We start from the raw sequence: 24310 nt of genomic DNA on the forward strand, positions 1-24310 counted from the left end.
ATTTGAGTTTATTGGAAAACCTATTAAATACAATTGATACAATTTAATATAATTGATATACTTTTCTGATATGCATTGACCAGCATTGTTTACATGTCTACCTTATTGATATGCATTAATATGCATTCATTGATATCTTGATATTTGTCTTAATTGTATAATATATTCTTAATTCTTAACAAACAATTTTAAGTTTATATGATTATGTAAAGTTTATATGATTTTGTCCAATTTAAAGTTTAACAATTTCTATGAATTATGAATTTCGAATTTATGTATAATTATTTGGTATAAATTATGCATTTTGGATTTATGATTTCTTTATTTTAAGTTTCTAAATTTTCTATTTTGTTAATGTTACTTTATTAATTTGTTTATTAGTTGTGAAATAAGAAAGTTATATGAACGGTTCAATATAAACGGTTTAATAACGATTGAACCGGTCCGACCGGTTGACCCTTGAACCAGTAGCCACACCGGTTCGACCTCCGGTCCGGTTCTTAAAACATTGATTCATATCAAAAAAGAGATATACATAAATTAATGATACTTTAAATAAATGTATATTATTTTTTAAAATATTCATGTATATTGAATTTTGAAAATGGTCTTATATTAGAGACGGAAAAATAGTAAAAAAGTATCTTATAATTAGGGAAAATAGAAGTATACATAACTCGTTTTATCTTTTTTTTTTTATTTAAATAATCCTTTCATCACAAAATAACTGACCACATTGATCAGTTCACATATATTACCAAAATATACTCTTAGGAGAGTACAAGTGATTGAACTTAAGTGATTAATAAATTTCTTCTAAAGATGAATCATTCAAGAGAATTTGAGTTTAATTCCTGAAAAAAATAATTGTTTGTCAGACTTTACTAATCTTTCGATCGAACCCCAGATTAATAGTTTCCATTTTCTCTATAAACAGGAGTGTCACACACAATAAAATAAAATTATAAAGCTTTCTTCCAACTAATTACTTGGTGCCTTTACAATTTTTTCCCAAACATAACCTTAACTAATATTTCCAATGAGTTTGATTTCATCCTTGGTTTTATAGCATAAGGTTTTTCGGGAAAATTTTTTAATGAGGTTGTGATAGGTTTCTTGTATTCATGTTATCTTTAGGTTTTGGGATAGTATACCCAAGTTTTTCTCTTTTTGTTTTGTTTTGGTATAGGTTTCTTGTGAGTTTATGATATAGAGTGTGAGTTAATGATAAATGTCGTGTTTTGGATCTAGAGAATAATGATCTTCATAATTTTTATAATTAAAAAATGACTTAATTGATACCGGTTTGCTTAAAACAATGGAAAAGAAATATGCATCTATACATATGTTCATGTTAGAATTTACCTTATATGGACATCGAAGTTTTGACATTTTGAAATATATAACATAAGTTTGTCTAATATGTACTATAAGTGAGACAAATATATATATATTTTTTTTATAACAAGTGAGACAAATATTTTATCACACATAAGTTTATTTTTACTATTGGAATAAGTCTCACCATTTAATCAATATGTCACATCACAATTTAGGTAACTTAATTAACTAGAAGATAAATGGAGCACTTGCCTAAATAAAAGATGGAGTAACATAATAACTCAACTCTCATGAATCTAAGTCTCATAAATCTAAGTAATACATTACAATTTAGGTAACTTATAATTAATGTTTACAATATTGAACATATTAAGAAATATTATTAATATCTGACTTCATATATAAAGTAATATAATAAACTAGATAATATCCAAGGATGTTTTTCATTATGATTTTGGTTTGTTTGGTAAGAAGAATCAATGGAAATTGAAAAAAGAAGTAATATTAATATAGGGAGAGTTAGGAAAATGTTAAATAGTGTCCCCGAGGTACTAGTTAAGGATGCAAAAATAGTAATTTGGCATTGGAGTTTATGTAGTCAATTCGTCGAAAGTTTAAAAAGTATTTTTTTCTTTTCAAAACTTTCTGTTTTTAGTTTCCTTAACCAGTGCTCCGGGGCACCGGTTAGCATGACCCAATAAGTTAAGTAATATGATTAGGTTTGAATCGTTTGGTAATGGTGGGAGTCAGAGGTCAAAGATGAAGAAATTAGAAGGAAAGTGGGGGGGTCCAGGTTGTCTAACCTCTTTATTGGGGAAAAGACAATTTTCGTGTGGATAACAATTACAGGTGCTTGTCATCCTTAACAAAGTGGTCCTATATGTGGACGTGGTTCCATATTCCTTCATTTTCAATTAATCTACTTGCATCTATGAATCACAAAAATGGAAAATAAAACAAAAAATAGTGATGAATTTTGAGAAAAAATGCTCGATTTTTTCGGGACAAAGATCTTTTCATTTTGGCAAATTAATTAAATAAATTTTTGCTAATAGTATTAATTAGAGGGAAATGCATTTACTTTAGTTTTTAAACTTGATCACCAATTAATTAGGGCACATGTTAGCAAGACTCAATAAAATACAATCAATTTGACATGTCATATAAAAAAAAGTGAGGTAAAGTGAAGTGATGTGGCAGAAAACAGGATTGTCATTAATTGACAATGTAAAATTATTTTATACTGTCAATGCATATTCTTTTTTCTCATAAATAAAAACAAAATAATTTTTGTACAAAAAAAAACATAAAATCAATTCACAATAATAATTTACTACTAAATTTGCAATAACTTTATCACTAAATCTACAATTTTTACAAGGTGCAATCACAAACTCTCTAACTTTCACAAAATTGCAATTTTTTACTATGACCAAAATTGTAAACTCTCTCGACTACAATTTTTGCACGAAAAATTACAAACTTTCATCTCAAGATTGACAACTACCCAAACTCAATACACCCAAAAGATTATAGTTGTTTTGATAAATAAAACTAAACATAATTCTCCATATAAAAATCAAATCTCTTATTAATGCACTTTGAGCCACCACTAAACATTAGGTTATGCAAATTTTAATTATTAATGTTCATATTATTGTTCTGCACATTCATAGTTAACAAAATTAAAATCTATTAATATAATAATTATTTTTGGTCAGGATCTATTATAATTATTTTAAGCATTAATAATATGAAAATCAATGATTAAAATCTTCCCATTATTTCATCAATTATTATTTTTTTCAATAGAGAAAATCATTAACCAAACAATACTTCCTTCGGTCTTATATATAAGAAAAAATTTACTTTATAGATTTATTATATAATTGATGTATTTAAACAATATTATAATTTACATACATCAATATTATAATGAATCAAGAAAGTAAATTTTTTCTTATATATAGAAATAGAGGGAGAAATAGAGGGAGTAATAACAAATTAAATAGAGTAAAAATGAAATGAAGGATGGGACGCAATTAGTTGATGTATACAGGAGTAAGATTTTATTTTAGGCAGGAAAATAATAATGGGACCCATTAATAGCAGTATTTTATTTGACCAATCTACTAGTATTTATTTTCTCTGTGATTGAATTCCCCAACCAGGGTTAGATTCCAAGTTACTGTAATGCCACGACACCACACCACACGTGTGGAGGGAACAAGAAACGAGTCAGGGGGCATGGCAGGGAGTGAAGGGTTGGTCCCTCTCTCTGTTCCTGTTTCATATGTTCCTCTGCCCTGTTTCATCTCATATAAGAGAAACCAAACCCACACCCTTATCAAAACAGAATTTACAGACCCTTCAGATTTAGCATTATTCTCTTCTTATATTCTCATCATCATCAGTTTAATTATTACTATTATTTTTTCGTACTATACTACTATATACTACTATCCCCCACTCTTCTTCTTCTTCTTCTTCCTCCTGTCCCTTAACCCAAACAAAAACAAAACAAAAAATGCGTGGCGTTTTACAACCGTTGGATTTAGGTATTCAAATTCCCTACCATTTCAGATGCCCAATCTCTCTTGAGCTTATGCGAGACCCTGTTACCGTCTCCACCGGTCAAACCTACGACCGTAACAGCATCGAGTCGTGGGTTAACACCGGTAACACAACGTGTCCGGTCACGCGAGCCAATCTTACAGATTTTACCTTCATACCAAATCACACGCTCCGCCGCTTAATCCAAGAGTGGTGCGTCGCTAACCGCGCGTTTGGCGTTCAAAGGATTCCAACTCCCAAACAACCTGCAGACCCTTCTCTTGTTCGTTCTTTGCTTAATCAAATTTCTTCCCATTCTGCCCCTGTTCAAATTAAACTTAACTCGCTTCGTCGACTCAGATCATTAACTCGTGACTCGGATTATAACCGCTCTCTCATTGCTTCTCTCAACGTTCGTCATATTGTGTTACCTATTCTTTTCGATTACAACGGTGGTTTAGACGACTTGAAATATGAGTCACTCGCTTTGCTTGTTCTTTTTCCACTCAGTGAGTCAGATTGCACTTCACTCGCTTCCGATTCAGATAAGATTAACTACCTCACAAGTCTTCTTTCACACTCTTTGTTTGATGTCCGAGTTAACTCAGCCGCGTTGATTGAAATCGTTGTCTCTGGGACTCACTTACCGGAGATCCGTGCTCAGGTGAGTAATGTTGACGGGATCTACGACGGTGTGGTTGAGATACTCAGGAATCCGATCTCATATCCTCGTGCGCTCAAGGTAGGGATTAAAGCCTTGTTCGCGCTATGTTTGGTGAAACAGACGCGCCACCGTGCTGTAGCCGCCGGTGCGCCAGCGGTACTTGTTGATCGGCTCGCTGATTTCGAGAAGTGTGATGCAGAGAGAGCGTTGGCGACGGTGGAGTTATTGTGCCGAGTTCCGGCAGGTTGCGCGGCGTTCGCCGGTCATGCGCTAACGGTACCAATGCTTGTGAAGATAATACTGAAGATATCGGATCGTGCGACGGAGTATGCTGCCGGAGCGCTTATGGCGCTGTGTTCTGAATCGGAACGGTGTCAGCGTGAGGCAGTTACGGCGGGAGTGCTGACTCAGCTTTTGCTTCTGGTACAGAGTGATTGCACAGAGAGAGCGAAGAGGAAGGCGCAACTGTTGCTAAAGCTTCTTCGGGATTCGTGGCCTCAAGATTCCGTCGGAAATTCTGACGATTTTGCATGCAGCCATTTTGACTAATTTCATTTTTATTTTTTAATTATTGTAATCTCTCAAAATTTGTATTAGTTGAAAAATTATTTAGATTTGAATACAAAAATAGAGAGAAAAAAAAAATGAACATAGATTGTGAAGTTTAGTTGTTGCTTAATTAGAATCTCTTTTTATTTAGACTGGTAAATAGAACTGAAATTCTGTATTTGATTATTTTTTTCTCTTTGTATGTAAGAATTATTACTCCTATTATTATTATTATTGATTTAATTATTGTTAAGAACAGAACAAAATGTTTGATTAGAGTTTATAATTTGGTCCTATGGTTGCTTTGTTTTGCATGTGGGAATCTTGTGGTTATTGGGTGGGAAGAAAACATTCAGTGCCGTTTGGTGGAGTACACGTTTCTGATAGGTCTATGGATAGAAATGTTTTTGACTTCCAAGGAACATCATTTTGAATAATCATTTTATGTTGGTGACTCTTTTTCATGGCTGTTCCTGCTCACCAAAGAAGAAAGATACCTTTCTTCATATATTTTCTTCTTTTTGTTGCAGTAGTCTATACTATACTTTATACATCAATTCGAACATTGTTTTTTCCTGCACTCATCTTTCAAACTTCGATTCCTGCATATATAATGTAATATTCTATCAACTGAGTTAATCTTATGAGACTGACCAAGGTCAATTTTATTTAGTCATCTTTGGTGATTTGCAAAAACAGAGCAAATGTACCAAAGGGATAAAAAAAAATGGTACACCATAAAAAAAATGAATAGAAATTATTATAGTCTCACTGTACTAGTCCAAGAGAAGGATATTTTGTATGGGACATTATTGTTAGCATGTAGGTGAATAGCAGTTATAGTCAAAGACTATGAAATTTGGGCAAGAACAAAACAGAGAATACAGCAGGGTTGCACGAGTTTGAAAGGTCAAGGTACATGTGAGGAAACATGGTGAGGACTATAGGGACCCACTAAAATGACCTGGGAAAAAAGTTTATGTGGTTTACAAATAGAAGGGATGGATGATGATGGTCACATGTTGGTGGGAATGGGAATAAAACCATGGAATCATCACATGGCTACATGGGTGCTTGTTTATTTGTTATTCTCTTTTAGGACTCTTTTCTTTTTTGTGTGTTGGCTACCATTACTACTAGTCTATTAGTATTGCTCACACATCACATGTCCAACCCTTACCCAACTTAACTTTTGTTTTGTTTCTGATAATTAATCAATATTAGATGAGATATAATATCAACATAAGTTTATAAATACGGATAATTCTTAATTTATGACATTTTTTTAAGGTTAAGTTGAACTCTACCTAAATTCTAAAATGGTATGTGAGATTTGGAGTGGACAAGAGATGTTGACCAAATTTGTTTACCAAAATGAACATCACATCGTTGCTTAATCGGTGTTGCTTAATCAGTGAGATAATACTTGCAAGTATTGTGACACTCAAGTCGGTATAAAAATGAGGGAAAGTAGAGGTAACAAAATAATGATGTGTATCTTTTCTTGAGTTTTAGTCTATCTAATTATATAGAAAAATGATATGTAGACAACAGTAATGTATCATCATCCGATGATCATGCGTCATATGTCGGGTCATTGGCATTTGGGACCCATTTGAGTACGGGTATATGGATAATTACCTGCAAAAATGAGCGGGTATGAGTGCGGATACAAGTGCGGCGGCAGGTATAGATAATTTCCTTAAGTAAAACACATCACCTAAGGAAATAAGGAATGAGGTAATGGGGTAAACTTTCCAGCTAGAAGAATTTCATTCAACATTGGGTAAGATTTTCATTCATGATTCGTCCGTGTCTTGCTGCTTTTAGGGTATATCCAAGAAATGAAGTCAAATTGTTTATCCTATTAATTGGAGGATGATATCATTGAGACATTCGCGTGCATGATAAGTTGTTTTCATGTTTCAGAATTCTACTGCATACAGTTGAATGATTTTTGTGTCGACAATATTCAGAAGACTACAGTTAAGGTCTGCGGCTAAACAGGAAGGACAAGACAAATTCCGCAGAAACGTGCATATATGCATTCAAAGAATCAAAAGATATTCAACCATCACATTCACACACTATTCAAATTGAAATTAATTACTAAAGTGAGGTGAATTACATACAACACGTGCTGTTTTTATTACTTGGAGTTAAAATTCACATTGAAAAAATGTCGGGCAGATCGGCATAGTCCGATTGATGTTTTGCAGGCACTTCGATGCTCAAGTCAGTTTTGATTTAGAGTATAGGTTTTTTCTCAGAATGAATACGTACCTTGATATGTTGTATGGGTACTCCATTTTAGACCGAGTACCGGTACCGGGTACGTATCGGGTACCGGTACGCGTATGGTACTCCCCTGTACGCACCGATGCCGTACCTTTTTTTTTGTTTTTTGCAATGGGTACACGCGTGGTACACCTGTGATACGCGCGTGGTACACCAATCCAAAAAAACACGTTTTTTTTTTATTAGTTTTTTTTATAGGAAGATTTACGTTTTTTATTTGTTTATAATATAAAAGTAGCAACTATTGCTAAAAAACAATAACAAAGTAGCCACCGAAATTATTCACTCATTCATTGTAAATGAATAGACTCAATTCAAAGAGAGATAAAGATTGAGTTTTTATTCATACCAATCTTCGTCTTCTCTCAAGAAAGAGAAATATTAATATTTATAATTAAAGTGCAACAAAAAATGTGGGATATTCGTTGAGATGGATGAAATTTATTTAATATATAGTTGATATTCTTGAAATTGCTAGTCTTTCTCACTGTGAACCTAACTAGAGGTCACTCTTTATAGTGATGATGAAGAGGGAAATAATTGACTCTTTTTGAGCTAATTGGTTTTTAATTTCATATTTTGATGTTTCGAACAATTTAAATTATATTTAAAGTGTGGTGTGATATTTTTTATGTTTAATTATTTGTTTTAACAATATAACTCTATTATTTGATATATATAATTATATTTTTTAAAAAAATCATAGGGACGTACCCGTACCTTAATTTTTCTAAAAATAACGTACCCCGTACCCGTACCTTAGTTTTTCTAAAAATAATGTACCCCGTACCCGTACTGTAATCGATTGGGACATAAGCTCTAACTTCTCAGTCGATTGAAACAGACAAATTTTGAAAAACAACAGCTCAATGTGAAGATCATAACTTGAACTACAACTTTCATGTTGATGACAAAAAACAATTTAGAGCGCAAAAGCATCAAAATTTACATTTTGTCCCGGACTTTATTAAAACAAGTTTTTCTGCACTTTTGAATTGTGAACCTCAATATATAAACTTTCCAAAAACCCCATTTTTGAACCAATAACACTCGGGGGTTCCTCAAATCAATATACATGATTATACAACATCAACATCTATCATCAATCATCACTAAAACATGTGAAATCATCATGATTACTCATTTTCCACATAAAACACAAAACGAACACAAACATGTATAAATTTCCTATTTTTATCCCAAAAATTCATACTTTCAAATAGATATAAGTATAACAAGCATCATCAAGACATAAACTTACTATTTTCATAAAACCCCATGAAAATCCCCAAAGAAAATAGAGTGTAGAGAGTTTGGGATAGAAAAATGGAATTTCTCTCCTATCTATTAATCACTCAAATATTAGAACATCTACCCTCATACTTTAATCAAGATGAAATCTTTAGTCATCCTCTTCTAGCTTTTAATCTAACTTGGCTTTTGCTTCTTTGATCTCCTCTTCAAAACCCTCTCAAAACCCTTTTCTCTTTTCTCTTTCTAGAGCTTTCTCGGGGTCGGCCCAACATACTGTGAGGCCTAAAGCGAACACTAAAATTAGGCCTTTATTTAAGAAAAAAATAAAATAAAAATTTTACTTTTTTGGGAAAGATTTTTTTTTCAAAGTCGGTATCTATTTTTAGGACAAATTAAACCTTGGGATCAAATTCATCATCCACTAGTAAAGGTGGTCAAAATAAAATTAGAGTGAAGCTCTGTATGGACGAATCCAACAAAGCCGACAAAAAAATTAACACGAAAGAGTAAAATTTTGTATTTTCATTGATTCGTCATAGACACTTAATTGAAGTTATAGTGAAGCACTATAAACTTAATTAAAATCACAATTATCTATATTATTCAAACTTAAACTAAATTTTGATTATGAAAAAGCAAAACAATTTTAATTAAATTTGTTAAAGAACCTTATTAAGGGAATATTTATAAGTAAAATTAAAACTTTCAACAAAAATCAGCAAATAAAAAGAGTATGAAGGTTAGGTAATAATTTTAATTTTCAACAACAATTAGTAATTAAAAATAAAAAAGGGAGTACAAGAGTTAAAAAAATATAGACTTTGACACGGGAGAGTTTCAAACCATTGACCTTTATCTACACAATCACACGCACAACTAGTTGAACTAGATGGAAAATTATAAATTTTTGGCCTTTCTTTAGTATTAATAACATTCAAACTTATAAATTTGGGGCCTATTGGGCCTTACAAAATTAAAATATTTTGGGGGCCTAAAGCCCTAAATTGGGTAGCTTTACCCTTGGGCCGGCCCTGAGCTTCCTTTCTCTTTCGAAGTTTTCTCTCCCGACCCCCCCCCCCCCCCAATTCTTTTATACCCCCCGAAAATCTCATTTTGCCCCTTGCGGTATAAAAAAATTTTGCCAAAAGACTTCGGTTTTTACGAACCGCAGGCCAAGGACTTCGGTTAATATAACCCATTCACTGAATGACTTCGGTGAACGTTAACCAAAGTGTTTCTATATATAAATACTCTGCTGTCACTTCTTATTCTACACAAAACGAAATTTCAAAAAGGTTACGGAAAGAAGAACGATTTTTGACGCATTTGAGGCTTGAAATCAAGATTGAAGCATCATCTAATGGATTCAACACGCACCAAAGCACAAAACTCAGGTAACCACCGATTTAAATTCATTTTTTCTTGCTATCATAGGCTCTGTTTTTCGTAGGGGTTCTGACAGTAACCCTTCGGGGAATATAAACCGAAGTCAGGTTATGTGACCTTCGGGTTATACGAACCGAAATGTTGATCCACTGCCTTAGGCTTAGGCTTGGCTTGACTTGGCTTCATATTGACTTATAAATTGTACTTCATATTGACTTGGCTTTATTTTGGCTTCATATTGACTTCATAGTGTCCTATGTGTTTAATTAGTGATGTAATAGGATTGTAAATATTATGTGTGGTTGATTGATTGTTTTTTCATTTGCGTATGATGTAGTTACGGAAGGCGAAATTAACGAAGTTGTCGAAGTTAGGCGACCTGTTGTGCTTGGCCTTTTTGCAACGGCCATTGTTCCAGCTGGTCAACCAAGTAGTCCTCCTAATGTGCCGCAGCCGATAGAAATTGACACATCGTCTCATTTTGTGACTGATAGGCAAGAGAACGACAGAGATGAGTTGATCAAATGGGCTCGAAGCGTGTCGCAAAGTTTAAGGTTCGCAATTATAGTTAGGCGATCTGATTCGGGCGATTACGACGACCTCGTTTGGACGGATGATTTGCAGCAAGCTCTCTACGAGCGGAAGCATTTGCATTGATTGCCTTTCCATGCCTACCCCTAGGTAGATTTTCTTCCATATCTATACATCATACATAGATAAATAAATTCACAATCAATACAAACAATTAATCTATGATAAATTCACACTTATAATTCAATCGAACACATGATTCTTGCAACAATGGAAACATGCATTCATATTCACTCATACATTTTGACAAACACTTAGAGTACAATATAACTCAATTAGCTTCATATTCACATTTAACTCAATTAGCAACATTCATTCATGCTAGTATGTAACCAATCTAACAACTAACCAATAATCAACAATTCAAACAACATAATCAACAATTTAACTCAATAAGCAGAGATTGAAATTTTTGAACCTTTATAGGGAAGAACAAAAAATGAATTTGAAATGTCATGGTGATGAGGAATGCATAGAATGACAAAAAAGGAAAGAAACTTACTTGATGAAATGTGATTTGAAGTTGGATGTTGAAGTTTGCCGCAAATGTGTGCAAGAAAGGAAGAGAGGGGTTTTGTGGTTTGTTCTTCAAAATAAAACGAACTTACTGAAATTGTTCATATGTAAGGCAACTTCGGTTAATATCAACCGCAGCAACCATACATTCGGTTCGCAGCTACCGAACGATGTCAACACCACGTTCGGTTCGCAGTTACCGAAATGTTTCAACATGTCAAACAACTTCGGTTTTTATAAACCGCAGTACCCCCAAGGGTAAAAACGGAAATTCAGGGGGTAGAAAAGAAATGAGGGAGGTCGGGAGAGAAAACTTCATCTCTTTCTAGTTACACCTTTTATTCACACCTTTTATAACCAAATGAGTTTCTCTCTCTAATTACACATTTTATATCTAGGTTAAATCACTACTATTTCTATATTCACACCCCACCTATTTGGGCTTCTGACTGACACACACTAACTTCAACTCAAGACCCAATTCCTTACAATCTATTAGTTACTAAAATTGACTTAAACACATAAATACTAAACTACGAAAGTTACGTGTCACATAATAAAATAAACACCATTAATTAACTAAATACTAATAAATATATAAATAGCTAAATAATAAATATAGTGTGCTACACTAACTCAAGGGTTTTCGATGTTCCAACGTAATCCGCCCTATTTTTAACAACATACTCCCTCTGTGACAATATATAAGCAAAAATATTTTTAGGTTCATTGCATATTCAATGTATCTAGTCTATATCATAGGTCAGATACATTAATTATGTAATGAGCCTAGAAAATTGATTTTTGCTTATATATTATCATGGAGGGTGTATTGTAGAGCTTTTGCATTGCTATCCTCAATATTGATAGCTTTCTTACACCATCGTCCACCTTGGGTTTTCCTTTATTGGATGCAACCAAGTAAATTGCTACATTATGCCAATAATTTTACATTAAGTGCAAAATTCAAGAAACCTTTCATAAACAATTGATGACAGTCAATTATATGATGTTTTTAGTAGTATTTTAGGGTAGTTTTTAGTAGGTTTAGTAGTGATTGAAGACCAAATCCAAGCAAATACCTAAAGTTACGAAGTTAATTGACCAAAAAGCAAGAAAAGTGGAAAATGCATAAAAAAGGGCAAAAAGGAAGAAATACGCTCAAAACCACATCGTACCAAAAATGCCATAACTAGAGCTACGAGTGTCGGATCGAGGCATGTGACCATGCGTTGGAAAGCTAAGACAAAGAGCTACAACTTTAGTGTTGAATAAAAAATCAAATTATGGACGTCATCGTGACTACGATGGATTACATCGTGGCCACGATGACAAGCAAACATGGCCGAAAACGTACAAACTATCGTACCCACGATGAGATTGATCGCAGCACGATAAAGGCGGTTTAACAACAAAGAATATCTGAAGCAAATCTTTCATCGTACCACAATAAGATCCATCGTGGCCACGATGAGGCGAATTTGAACGCCATCGTGGCTACGATGGGTCGTAGGAAAAAGCTCAAACCCAGCTGAAAAACTATAAATAGAGTTCTCCTCCTTCGCAATTATTCATTCAAAAGTTTAGAGAGCTATAAGCCTCTAAGAAGCAAAGGAGGAGGAGCAAGGAGGGCTAAGGAGCTCTCAAGGAAAGGAGACTCTCCCCCATCATCGGGAGGCGAAACTTCCTCCGCAAGGAATCGAGGTTATTTTTATGCATGTTTTCTTTATTGTTTGAAATCTGGCACGCAGTGAACAGATGTTACGCAAGATGCTACAGCAATTGTTGTAGCAATATAAACGCTGAATATAATAAAGCGATAAATAGCAGTAAAGTAAATAACACAGGTCGTTTGTTAACTCAGTTCAGTGCAACGTCACCTACTATGGGGGATACCAATCCATGAATGAATCCACTATAATAGCTCTAGTTCAAAGCACTCGACCAACACCCGGTACTTGACTTATTGCCTAGACACTACTCGTGCAATCCTACCTTGGAACCTCCTAGATATGAGACCCCGTCCTAATTCCCTCTAACAACACGTACTGTGTTGCTGTCAACTTTATAATGATCTAAGATGGAGACAACCTCCTAAGAAACTAGATTCCACTCTCGCTTAAAAGCTCTCGAGTGAATCACACACACACTAACTCCATGCTTCAAAGCTTAGGAGTAATTTACAATTAAAACCCAAGACACAGTCCTAAACTTGCATCAAAGTGACACAAGAAAGGCTCACAATTAACACAAAACACTAAACCTTAAAATACACACTTTTAGTGAACACGGTTTAGAAAATACACACTTAGAATGGCATGAGTCTTCACGTATTTATAGTCTTCAATTGTCTTGGTGTGCAAGCTAGGTTTACAGACACACAGCCTGTAAGAATTGCAGCCAGCCCTATATTATTTTCAAAAATAAAACCATGTTTGATTAAATTCAAAAATATATCACGATATATTTTTGTATTAAATAATAACACATGTACGCCTTCCAGAACCTTCAGAAACTTGGACAATAAGGCGCGGTTGACTTGGCACATAAGCTTGATGTATAAAAACGAATTAAATCTTCCTTTGATTTGATATAAAAATTCTGCGCAAAACAGAGCATATATAATGTTGTACTCGATGATGCTATACATCATCTTGTCCCGCATCTGGCTAGAGTTGACTTTTGGAAAATGTAGCCAATATAAAAACCCAACATTGTTTAATATGCTTAATAGTAGATTAGGTCGAGTAGATGAACTCCGTTATGAACGCTCAGACATGTAATTTGGTTCGACAAGACTATATACAATTACTATTTAGTTATTATTTGTTATTGTCTCTGCTTATTTATACACTTTCATATATGAATAGCCACATATTTTGTTAGTAATTAGAGTCAAAGTGGATCCTGTGGCACATCTGAGACTCCGAACTAAAGAGATAATATAACCAACCAACATGAGACCATTAAATTCAGTATCTGAGGTTAGGTTTGTGATTAAGATTAGCACATAATTAAATTCTGCATGATTTAAGTTAATCAAACAAGGTATGAGAACACGTGACAACTTGTTAAACGTTGAACTCGAGGGTAAAGATACTATAAAAACATAATTTGTTAAACGTTGAACTTAAGGGTAGAGATACTATAAAAACAAGGGGGAAACCTACCAGCGGTTAATTTCACTTAGTCAATTGCAATAGAGGTAAGGAATGGCAACACTGAACTTATCTTAATAGAAATTAATCTACCAGATAATAAAGTAAGCAGATATAGCGCTAGTTACCGAGCAGAAATAGGGAAGGGATTCGAAAGCACTTAACCTACTTTTATCATCTTGAACTCTTTCTTTTATCTCTAGTCTTATATTATCTAACTTCTGTCTTAAAACCTTTTTCAAACAAACAAAGCGAAAACAAAACTATCTTAATTCCTAAACGAAACTAGTCATCTTGGCACGATCCCTGTGGATACGAACTCATTCTAAACACTAGAGTGTGAATTATTAGTCGACGACAGACTGGTCCACTTGCCAGACTGCAGTCACAAATTCTCTTAATATTATTATAAAATTTGATAAATTCAAATTAAAACTTTTATTTGCTACCTGCACAATGTGTTAGAATAGATCCTCCATTTTTTTTCTCAATTTTTACATCTCAACTGATAACCAATTTCTTTTTTTTTTCTTTCTCAAATTTCAATCCTATCATCTTTTTACAATTTAAATGGTCTAGATTTCATATTTTTCAACTTTTTATTTTTTATTTTTTTACAATTTAGAGATTCATTCTCACCATGTGTGGGGTTAAAATTTAGTGATTATTTTTACATGAAAAAAAAATAGTCCACTTACTTTGATATTTAATAATCTAAATCATGGCACTTCAGGTAAGATGATATATATACGAAATTTTCACCTATTTAAAGATGAAGTCTTTCACCATTTACATAAGAGTCTAAAACTCTTGCTGGTTGAATCAATTCATTGATAGTTAAATCACGATGAGACTTCAAATGATAAAAATGAATATATTTCCATTTGTTAATTTTTAAAATAAAATTAATTTAGATAAACCTTATGCAGTTTATATGGAAAAGCCAAACACAAAAAGCATATAATAATAAACTAGTTTATTTAAACTTTAAAGTAACAACCAACAACACCATAGAAATGAAAAACTACACCCGTTTAATTTACTCTTAGGACGACCATCCATATAGTTTGGCCATTTCTAACTGTTTTCCATACGGGAAATTAAAATAACATAAAATTCATACGGAATAAGAAAAGACAATTTTTATGATCAAAATTTTAAAAGATCAACGTCATAATTTCTAAAGCTGCTTGCTTGTAAATTTCCTCCAATGAATTTGCATCTTGATGTGAACCTTGTTTTGCCTGCAAAATTAACACAATTCCATTCATTTATTCACTATCATGAATGAATTATTAATAAACTTTTAAGTATGTGTACGGTGAGTTTGGCAAAATTACGATTACTGAGTCACTCTTAATATAAAAATGAAAAAGAAGGGGTGCAAGTTTAAAACTTACATGAGCCATAATCATGTAGAAGTTTCCATTTCCATTGCAAGAAATGTTGGCAGATACAACATCAATCATATATTTCTCCAAAACAAAAGCAATTGTTGTCAAGAAACCAGGCTTCTTAGTAGCACATATGCAGAATTGTGCTTCACTACCACAAATGTTCAAGACAACATTTTGAGAAGACCAAGTTTGGAAAGCTACTTGTTGAGTTGGAGGTGCAGATAGTAATAATGCATTTGAAGGATTTGAAGTTACAATTGCATTTGTAGGCAAGTTATTATTATAACTTGAGGATCCTTGATCAACTAAGATTGCTTCCCTTGATTCATAGGGATGCCATTGTGAGTTGTTGATCACTGATGATGACTCACTCCCAAATGGAGAAACAGATTTGAGCTTTTCTTGCTTCTTCTTTTCTAGGTTTTCAAGAATTTGTTGTAGATTTTTTATTTGCTTCACAGCTTCATCCACAATGGTTGATTTATCAGCCTGAAAAGAAAAAGAAAATATAAAATCAAGCATCTTAATTAATAAATGAATCATTGCGACACCAAAGTTTTACTCTGATGGTTGCTTAACCCTTCGATTTTCAAGAGAAGAGTACCCTGATAATCTAGAGATTTGTTGGAAGAAAAGTAAAATCTAATCGATATTTGTTTCAGCCAAGATTCAATTTCAAGTTTTCCTGAACGATATTTGAAGTGCGTTTATTATTTAGTTGGCAAAAAAAATAGGAAAGAATTACATCTGTTATTTTACAAAAACTTTTATTAGAATATAACCATTTGCATAGACTTTATTAAAAAAAAAACATTTGCATATTGAGGATTATTATTTGAAAATTGTCCTCTAAAAAATTAATTATTTTAGACTTCAATTTGTTAAGGTTGCAATAAAAATTATAATTTTATTTTTTTGTCAAATACTATATTGGAAAAATTATAATTGTTTTTTTTCTTTTGACTTGGGGAAAATTATAATTGTTATTATTAATTATGATTGTAAAAATAAAGACATCCTTATGACTATGGGTTGGCTCTAATACCGTGTGCCATGTTAATTTTTTATTAGCTGTGAACAACTAGTAAAAAAAAGAAAGATATCTGTAATTTGTTGACTATTGAATTCCTTAACCGTTAAGATAATTTTTTTACTGTACCACAGTTGTCAGATCAATCTAACGATTAAGATTGATTGTTAGATTTGTTCGACAATCAAATTGCGACAAAAAAACTGCTGAAAAGAATAATCTCTGTCTGGCATTGCATCTAGGCCAGATCCCTACAACCTATGGTAAAAAAAATTATCAAGGTTTACATAGGGGATTTAGTACATATAGTTCGCGAAAAGATTGAATATCTTCTTGTGCCCCTTTAAAAATCATAGCTAGATAAGGGTTTTTCTTTAGAAAACACAAAGTAGAATAAAAAAAATTTAAAAAAAACAAGGCAATACAAATACTGGAGTATAAAATTGAACCAAAAAATTCACGCAAAAATGTAGATAAAGGATTTTAAGGGTCATGCTCAAGAAAAAAATTCATCTTTTGTGGTTACCCTTACAGACCTGGATTCACTGTTGTTGTAAACTCATGCAGCTTGCTGCAGTAGTGAATCTCGGCCACCCCATTTCAGATTCAACAGTTTTAATTAAACAATCCAGATTTTAAATTTTTTTTACAGTATCAGATCTAAACCGTACATTTCTAATCGAACGGTCTAAATCATTTATCGCGTTAACGCAGTAACTGTGTTATATCCTATCCTTGTCCTTATTATACAAATTGAAAAAGAGTAGCATGAATGAATTTACCTTAGAAGGAAGCTGAGGAAGCAAAGCATGAAGGCTAGCGAACATGTTCCTCATTTTCTTTCGCCTTTCTCTCTCAGTCAATATGTGCATTTCATGATCAGAATCGCGATACTTTCCATCTTTTCCTTCACCAATTGTAGTATTACTCTCACTTCTAGTCACGGCCCCACCTCGCTTTCGCTTCTTATTCGCAAGAGCTTCTCCTTCGTTAATTTCTTCGTTCTGGTTCGTTGATTTCACGTCTAACTTTGGTTTGCTACTCTCACCCAAGTCATCAGAATTTGTGAGATCAAACCAAGATAGATTTTCCCACAGGAAACCATCATGAAAACCTTGATCATGATCTACACTCATGGCCATGTTTTTCAATGAGAAAGAAATAGAGTATAAGAGAGACAAAAAAGAACTTAGAAAAATGAGGAGGGGAATGATGTATTTATATATAAAAGTATAGTAGGGTTTAGTTGAAGATACTAAGAAAAAACAATTAAAAAAGAAAATAAAATGATAAGTTTGGTATAGAAGCATCCAAAATATAATCATAATGCATTTAATATACAGAGGTGCGTGAGACACACACGGTGAATTTTTTTTTCAATCAAATTTTTTCTATACGCAAAAGTCATAAATCGAATTCTGACCACTTGTTTAATTGGTCTAAATTATTTACCACTTGAACTAATTTATTATTTGTAATTTATTTATTTTTCTTTCAAATTCATAATTGAATTTGTTTATCTGTTTTTTCTAATTCACCCGTTTGATCTGCAAAATGTATGTACTGAACAGAACAGTACAAGATAGAACAACATAAGACAAATGTTTAAGGTATTGAACAAATTTTGTGTCGTACGATGTTTGGTGGACAAAATGTTATTTTGGTATTTTAGACGCAAAGAAAAAAAGTTGTCCCGTAATTCCGTACGGGACAAGAATTTTAGTTTTGTCCTGTCCCTTGACCCCTAGTTTGTCCAATCTCAGGAATAGTTTAAAATCCAACATACTAAACTAAAGTTGTCATGTTTAATCCTTATTTTTTAGCAGATTAAATACATTCTAAATTTACCTTTAATCTGTTTTCCTATAACTTAATTTATTTATTTTTTAAAACACGTCTAAAAACAGATTAATTTAGAGGGTTAATCTCACAGTTCATTAGTAGAGAATTCAATTGAAACCGGAGCAAAATCTGTATATGAACTAGTCCAACTATTAAGACATTAATTAATTTAATAAATTAATGTGTATTACAAAGTGTTTATTCTAGGTTACATTTCCAAACGGTGAAATGATATCCCATAACCATTTTTGTTCTGTTGTGCTAGTTTAAATGATGAGTGAGATTTTGTTCTTATATACGCAATGAGTAGTATACTCCTAACTGTATTGTTAACAAAAGAGAAAGAATAATGCTAACTTTGTGAGTATATGTAATGATGATTTAGATGCATGTTGTTAGCATTAATACTACATTGCATTCACTTTATATTGGTGATGATATCATATGGTCACCGTCTTTGATTAAAAATGGATACAAAAATTCCAATTATCATTAAAATATTGAAACTATATACATAAAGTTGCTTTGGTGAGAAATGTGCAACGCTAGAAGTAAGTATGAAGTGCAAAAACTTATACTAAAACTTTTTAGAATTAAATTCCTTCATAAATACATAAAGTTAATAATACCTAAAAAAAGTACATCAATTGATTGTATATGGTCTTAAAAAATGGAGTATGTGTCTTTTATTCAGAAACGAAAAAGATATTTTCCCTTATAAAAAAAATATACACCTTCATCTAAATCAATGAGAGAAAGGTGAAATAAAATACAAAATATGTGAGATATAATTATATATGTACAATGAAGATAGGCTTGTCAACATATAATTTTTGGTAGGTTTTACAATAGTAAATATAATCATGGTCCATAGTGGGCATAATTACTTTTTTAATTTTAGAATGACATAAAAATGTATATTAATTTGTTTTGAAGAAATAATCAACTGACAATGTCGAAATTATTATGCTTATAATACTAACAATTAATAGCGGTACAACAAGAAGACAATCTAAATGCTTTTTAAGATTCTAAGAAGCGGAAAAATGGGTATGCAAGCGAAGGCCGGGTACTTTTGAGAATTGGCGGTGTACGTATACAGCTACGCCCTTTGTTTTTTTGTTTTTGTTTTCGCACAACGGAGAAACGCCCTTTGTTTTTTATTATAGTAGTATACAATGCAACTATACACAATACAACAACTTGAGCACACTAGAAATTAGAAAACTACTACTGTATTCATCAATCAAATTGGGAACTTGCAATACTTACTTATCCTCTAATGATTAGATTTGTTACAACTTACTAATCATTACTCATTAGCTGGCTGTAAGTTAATTAACCATGAAAACACAACACGCAAAAATGTCTTTTTGAAACGGATTATATGAGTTTAGATACCTAATAAGATTCATTTACAAAATTTTAGGGTACTAGCTAAGAAAACTAGTTATGTATAAATTAATGACATTATAAAAGAAAAAAAAATAATATACAGCTGTAATACATGTATATTTTTGTAAAGAAATTATTAATAAATGTAAATAAAATTGACAAAAATATATTTATTTTTTTTTGGTCAAGGACAAAGAAATATATTTATTATTAACAAATGTTTTTTTTATAAATGTATTTATTAATAATAAATGTAAAATTTTATAAAAAAAAAATGCATGTATAAAATACAATAAAATCCTAATAGCGTGTCATAAAATAGGGAGTAGCCTATCTTGCATTTGTATTACAGTTTCAAAATGAAAATTTCACTAACTTTTAGCATGTTAGTTGAAGAGCAAATGATTACTATTTTGAAGTTATGATTAGTTTAAAAAGTGAGCTGAATAATCATGCACATTTTGAGTACTAATTATGATGGTTCTAAAGTGTTATCTACACGTCATTTTAGCCAAAATATTGATGATTTTGATACTGTGGCCAAGTTTATGGTGCATAAATAAGTTACCAAGTTTTTTTTTTTTTTTGAAGTAGCCTAGTGGCTAGAAAATCCACCTTAAAGGTGAATATAAGTGGAGTGTTCCGGGTTCGAACCCGGGCTCCTGCACATATAGTGCGATGTCCCTATCAACTGAGTCAAGCTCACGGGGACCGTTACCAAGTCTTTTACTCATGCAAAAACTTTATTTTAAACATTAGTTTAATAAGTCTCACCATTAAATTATAGTATGAGATATCGTATAATATATGTAGAGTTAAGGTTCAAACTTCGGACACTTCATTTATTCACATTTTTAAGATGAATTTTTTAGCTACTAGGCTACTTGACAAAAAAAATAATTAAACAAGATATAATGTGACCTATCAATCTATTAGTGAAACTTATTGATCTAATGGTACAAAAATTATATCACTCGTATATATTAAACAAAATTCAGTGTTATTCCATGTCTGTGAAAAAATGTGTCAAGTATGATTGACCCTTTTAATAAATGCTATAAACAAATACAATACAAAGGAAAAATATAACATGGTATTTTTTTATACTGCTTCACTACCAAACTAGTAAGCTAGTCCAGTCCACCCCATATAGTCTATAGAGTGGCATTGCCTTCTATCCTTAGAAGGTTTTAACCAATTATAATGTTAATCCTTCGATTACAATTGTTAGGATAAGACCATATCCTAGATTTCCCATCTCAAACAAGAAGATTTCGACCTAGTGGACTTCACTTATAGGATTTCGTGCATCACAAGATATGACTTAATTACTTGTTTGGGAAGAGTTGTTGCCACTACTCGTAACACAAAGTGTAAGTTTGTATCAATATGATATAAAGTCATATGTTAGGATTCTAATTTTCAACGAAAGAATATACAATAAAAATGACATTATCAATCTAAGTTGTATTGAAGAAAACTTAGTTGACTTAACAAAAAGAATAAAAAATGAATCCATATATTTTTGACATTTTAAGACTATCTCAAAAAATCAAGAACTTGAGTCTTTTTCTTTTTATACTAGAGGATGAATGCCTAATATAACACTTCATATTAATTTATCTAGAATATTAATAAGGACATACATAATTGAATTTGAATATATTAAAAATTACAACACAGTTTTGTGACTTTGTCTAATAATGAAATAAAGTTAATATCATAGTACATAGTTATTAACATACATATAAGAAACTAAATTTTATGCAAGAGTTAAGACAAAGCCTAAATTCAGATAAACAATAGCAACATAGAAATATCCCAACTTTTTTGTCTACTTCATATCTTTCTTTTCTCTCTTTTCACCTATTCATCTAAACATGTGAGAGATGAGACGGTCACTTCGTCTCTGTGAGTTTCTATTAACTATTGTGGCCAAAGTATCCTGAAAATATATCCCTATTAGTTGATCACTATAATATAATTTCATAATTAACCAAATATCAAAGGGTGTATCACATAATTATTTAAATCTTGTAAATTTTATTGACCGTAGACACTCCGAGATGAATTGGTCTCTGAAGCCTAGCTAAATTTGGTCGATGCAAGTGTACATCGATCTCAAATTCCTAGATCACAATCATAATCATAATCTAAGTGGAATACTTCATCCCCTAGAAAAATAATTCATAAGTGTGGAATTCCTCATCCACATATAAGAGGGTTCACAATACTACTTCTATCGTCGAACTTAAATTCAAGTCCAAAGATAAGGGTTTCACTTCACTTAGCAATTATCTAAGTTAACTATACCCGTAATTATTCTTTAAACCTAAATTGGGGTTTTCATTATCTTTGTGAACTTCCATGACTTTCTCCATAAGAATTTTTTATTTACGATGAGCTGAGGATCGAACCCAGGACCTATAGTATACCCAAACCTGTCATCACTAGACCAAATTTAATGGCTTATTGTTAAAGAGGTTTTAAAATCATGATTAGTGCTCTGCCAAAACAAAAAATCATGATTAATGTATTGGTATAATTAATATACAATTATTGAACACGTTTATATGTACGTTATTTACAAAAATTTATATGTTTTCTGGAACATCCACCGGTTCATTGCTAAAATGTATCGGTTCATGTTAACCTTTAGAAGATCTTGCTAAATTTCAGTTTTTAAACCTATGGGGAACTCACCTTTGACTTGTAGGTAACCTAACCAAGTATTTTTATTTTTTTTGTTTTGTTTAGTGTTTGTTTTCATCATTCCCTCACAACACCAAGACAAGAAACTTCTCATTTTTTTATTTTATATTTTTTTCATTTTAAAACTCTAAACATAAGTACACACTATCAAGTAATAAGAAACACCCTTGATAGTGGTAGTGTGTTGATCTCTTCGACCTTGAAATTCTATCTTGTTGTTTTGAATAGTTGTTTTCTAGTGGTGTTGTAATCCTTCTAGCATTCCCTTTAACTTCTTGTTTGAGGCTTTGTTATTCCAATAACATTTTGCCGTTTGAAAAAGAAAAAGAAACAACCTTGAATAAGCAAAATTAGTAGTAGAAACAAATAAGAACAAAAGCAATAGGAAAGAAGATGAAAGAAGCAACAAGAAGATGGAAAGAGTAAGGAAGAAAACAAAAACACCAGTTTGAAAAAGGAAAAAAAAAAAGTAAGGAAGAAGAAAAAAGAAGCAGCAGCAGTGTATAAACAGAAAAAGGAGATGGAAAGGGGTGAGGGAAACTTCAATTTTAGGTCAACAAAATATACTAAATAATTGCCCAAAATATTATAAAATAATGCTAGCTTTCTTTTTGACCATGTAAAAACAATTATCAAATATATTGGACTTAAAATTATTGATTATTCTTTAGCACTGTATATATTTATTATTTATTTTTTAATTATCCGGGGCTCTTGCCTGCCTGTTCAATTTTCGGTCCGGTTTTTATAACATTGATATTTATCTTGGTTTCTCAATAGCTTCTAAGAACTGATTTTCCCTTCTGCATGCAAGGTTTTACTTTTTAGCATTAGCTTGATTGAAATTTGAGTTTGAGATTGAGTGGTAGGGGAATGTGTTTACTGGTGGCGGCGGAGGACGCGTGAGAGAAAAGAAAAGAGCTCGAAATGTGTAATAGAGAAATGAACTTAATGTCTTGAAAAGCAGCTGCAAGCATAAATTAAACTAATCTAAACTAAGAACACAAGAGAAAATAAAAGAAAGAACTTTATTGATAACTTAGGAATATAAACAATGGAAAGCTTGATGATTTTACAAGTGATAGAGGTCCTATATATAGACTTGAGAAGCTCAACTTTCGTGGAAAATCAATGGTTAGCTGATCTCAGTAACAATTAGTGAACAATAAAATGGGAAAATGGAAAGTCAATACTGATTTTGCTGTCAGCAAAGCCTGCCACGGTCGTGGCCAGCTAGGCACGACTCGTGGTAGGGTTTTAGGACGAATTATGGTGCTTTTGTGAGGCCTGGCATGACCTTGATACTCTAACAATGTCATCATGCTCTGTATGCACTAGTTAGTTATCTTTTGGACGTCAAAAATGATCAAAAAGTCAAAGTCAACAATTTCTCTCCATGCTCTGGATACAAGTTGAAGAATTTCTATCATCCTCTGGACCAACTTTTCTTATGTTTGTCAAGAGAAAATCAGAAAATGTCACTGAGAAAACTTTAGTGTCATCAAGGTATTAATTGGACATAAGGAATAAAAGAATATTTTCTATCAACAGACATATCACGCCAACCAACTATACATAGTACAAACATTTGATCCAACGACAGTGATATCGAGCCTAACTGAAG

At 32.2% G+C, this 24310-nt stretch overlaps 2 protein-coding genes across 2 annotated transcripts; one reads left to right on the top strand and one right to left on the bottom strand.

The window, feature by feature from the left end:
- The first annotated feature begins 3461 nt into the window (after positions 1 to 3461).
- LOC123907253 (U-box domain-containing protein 26) lies at positions 3462 to 5383 on the top strand. The gene has a single exon (XM_045957443.1). It carries the CDS (start codon positions 3869 to 3871, stop codon positions 5105 to 5107), a length of 1239 nt encoding a protein of 412 aa, XP_045813399.1. The 5' UTR covers positions 3462 to 3868; the 3' UTR covers positions 5108 to 5383.
- A 10084-nt stretch (positions 5384 to 15467) lies between these two features.
- Positions 15468 to 17879, bottom strand: LOC123904682 (transcription factor bHLH95). Its single transcript, XM_045954316.1, has 3 exons — positions 17520 to 17879; positions 15711 to 16196; positions 15468 to 15554 (listed from the first exon to the last, which is right to left on the bottom strand). The coding sequence occupies exons 1-3, from the start codon at positions 17877 to 17879 to the stop codon at positions 15468 to 15470; spliced, it is 933 nt and encodes a 310-aa protein (XP_045810272.1).
- Between the last annotated feature and the right edge of the window lie 6431 nt (positions 17880 to 24310).

Source organism: Trifolium pratense, linkage group LG2, assembly GCF_020283565.1.
Source record: "Trifolium pratense cultivar HEN17-A07 linkage group LG2, ARS_RC_1.1, whole genome shotgun sequence".
Lineage (NCBI taxonomy): Eukaryota > Viridiplantae > Streptophyta > Magnoliopsida > Fabales > Fabaceae > Trifolium > Trifolium pratense.

What these genes read in the sequence shown, in the direction of transcription:
- LOC123907253 (XM_045957443.1), top strand. Translation starts at nt 3,869, where the DNA reads ATGCGTGGCGTTTTACAACCGTTGGATTTAGGTATTCAAATTCCCTAC.
- LOC123904682 (XM_045954316.1), bottom strand. Translation starts at nt 17,879, where the DNA reads ATGGCCATGAGTGTAGATCATGATCAAGGTTTTCATGATGGTTTCCTG. An exon ending in TTCCTCAGCTTCCTTCTAAG is followed by an intron (nt 16,197 to 17,519) that starts GTAAATTCATTC and finishes TTTTCTTTTCAG; the next exon opens with GCTGATAAATCAACCATTGT. An exon ending in TCTACATGATTATGGCTCAT is followed by an intron (nt 15,555 to 15,710) that starts GTAAGTTTTAAA and finishes TTAATTTTGCAG; the next exon opens with GCAAAACAAGGTTCACATCA.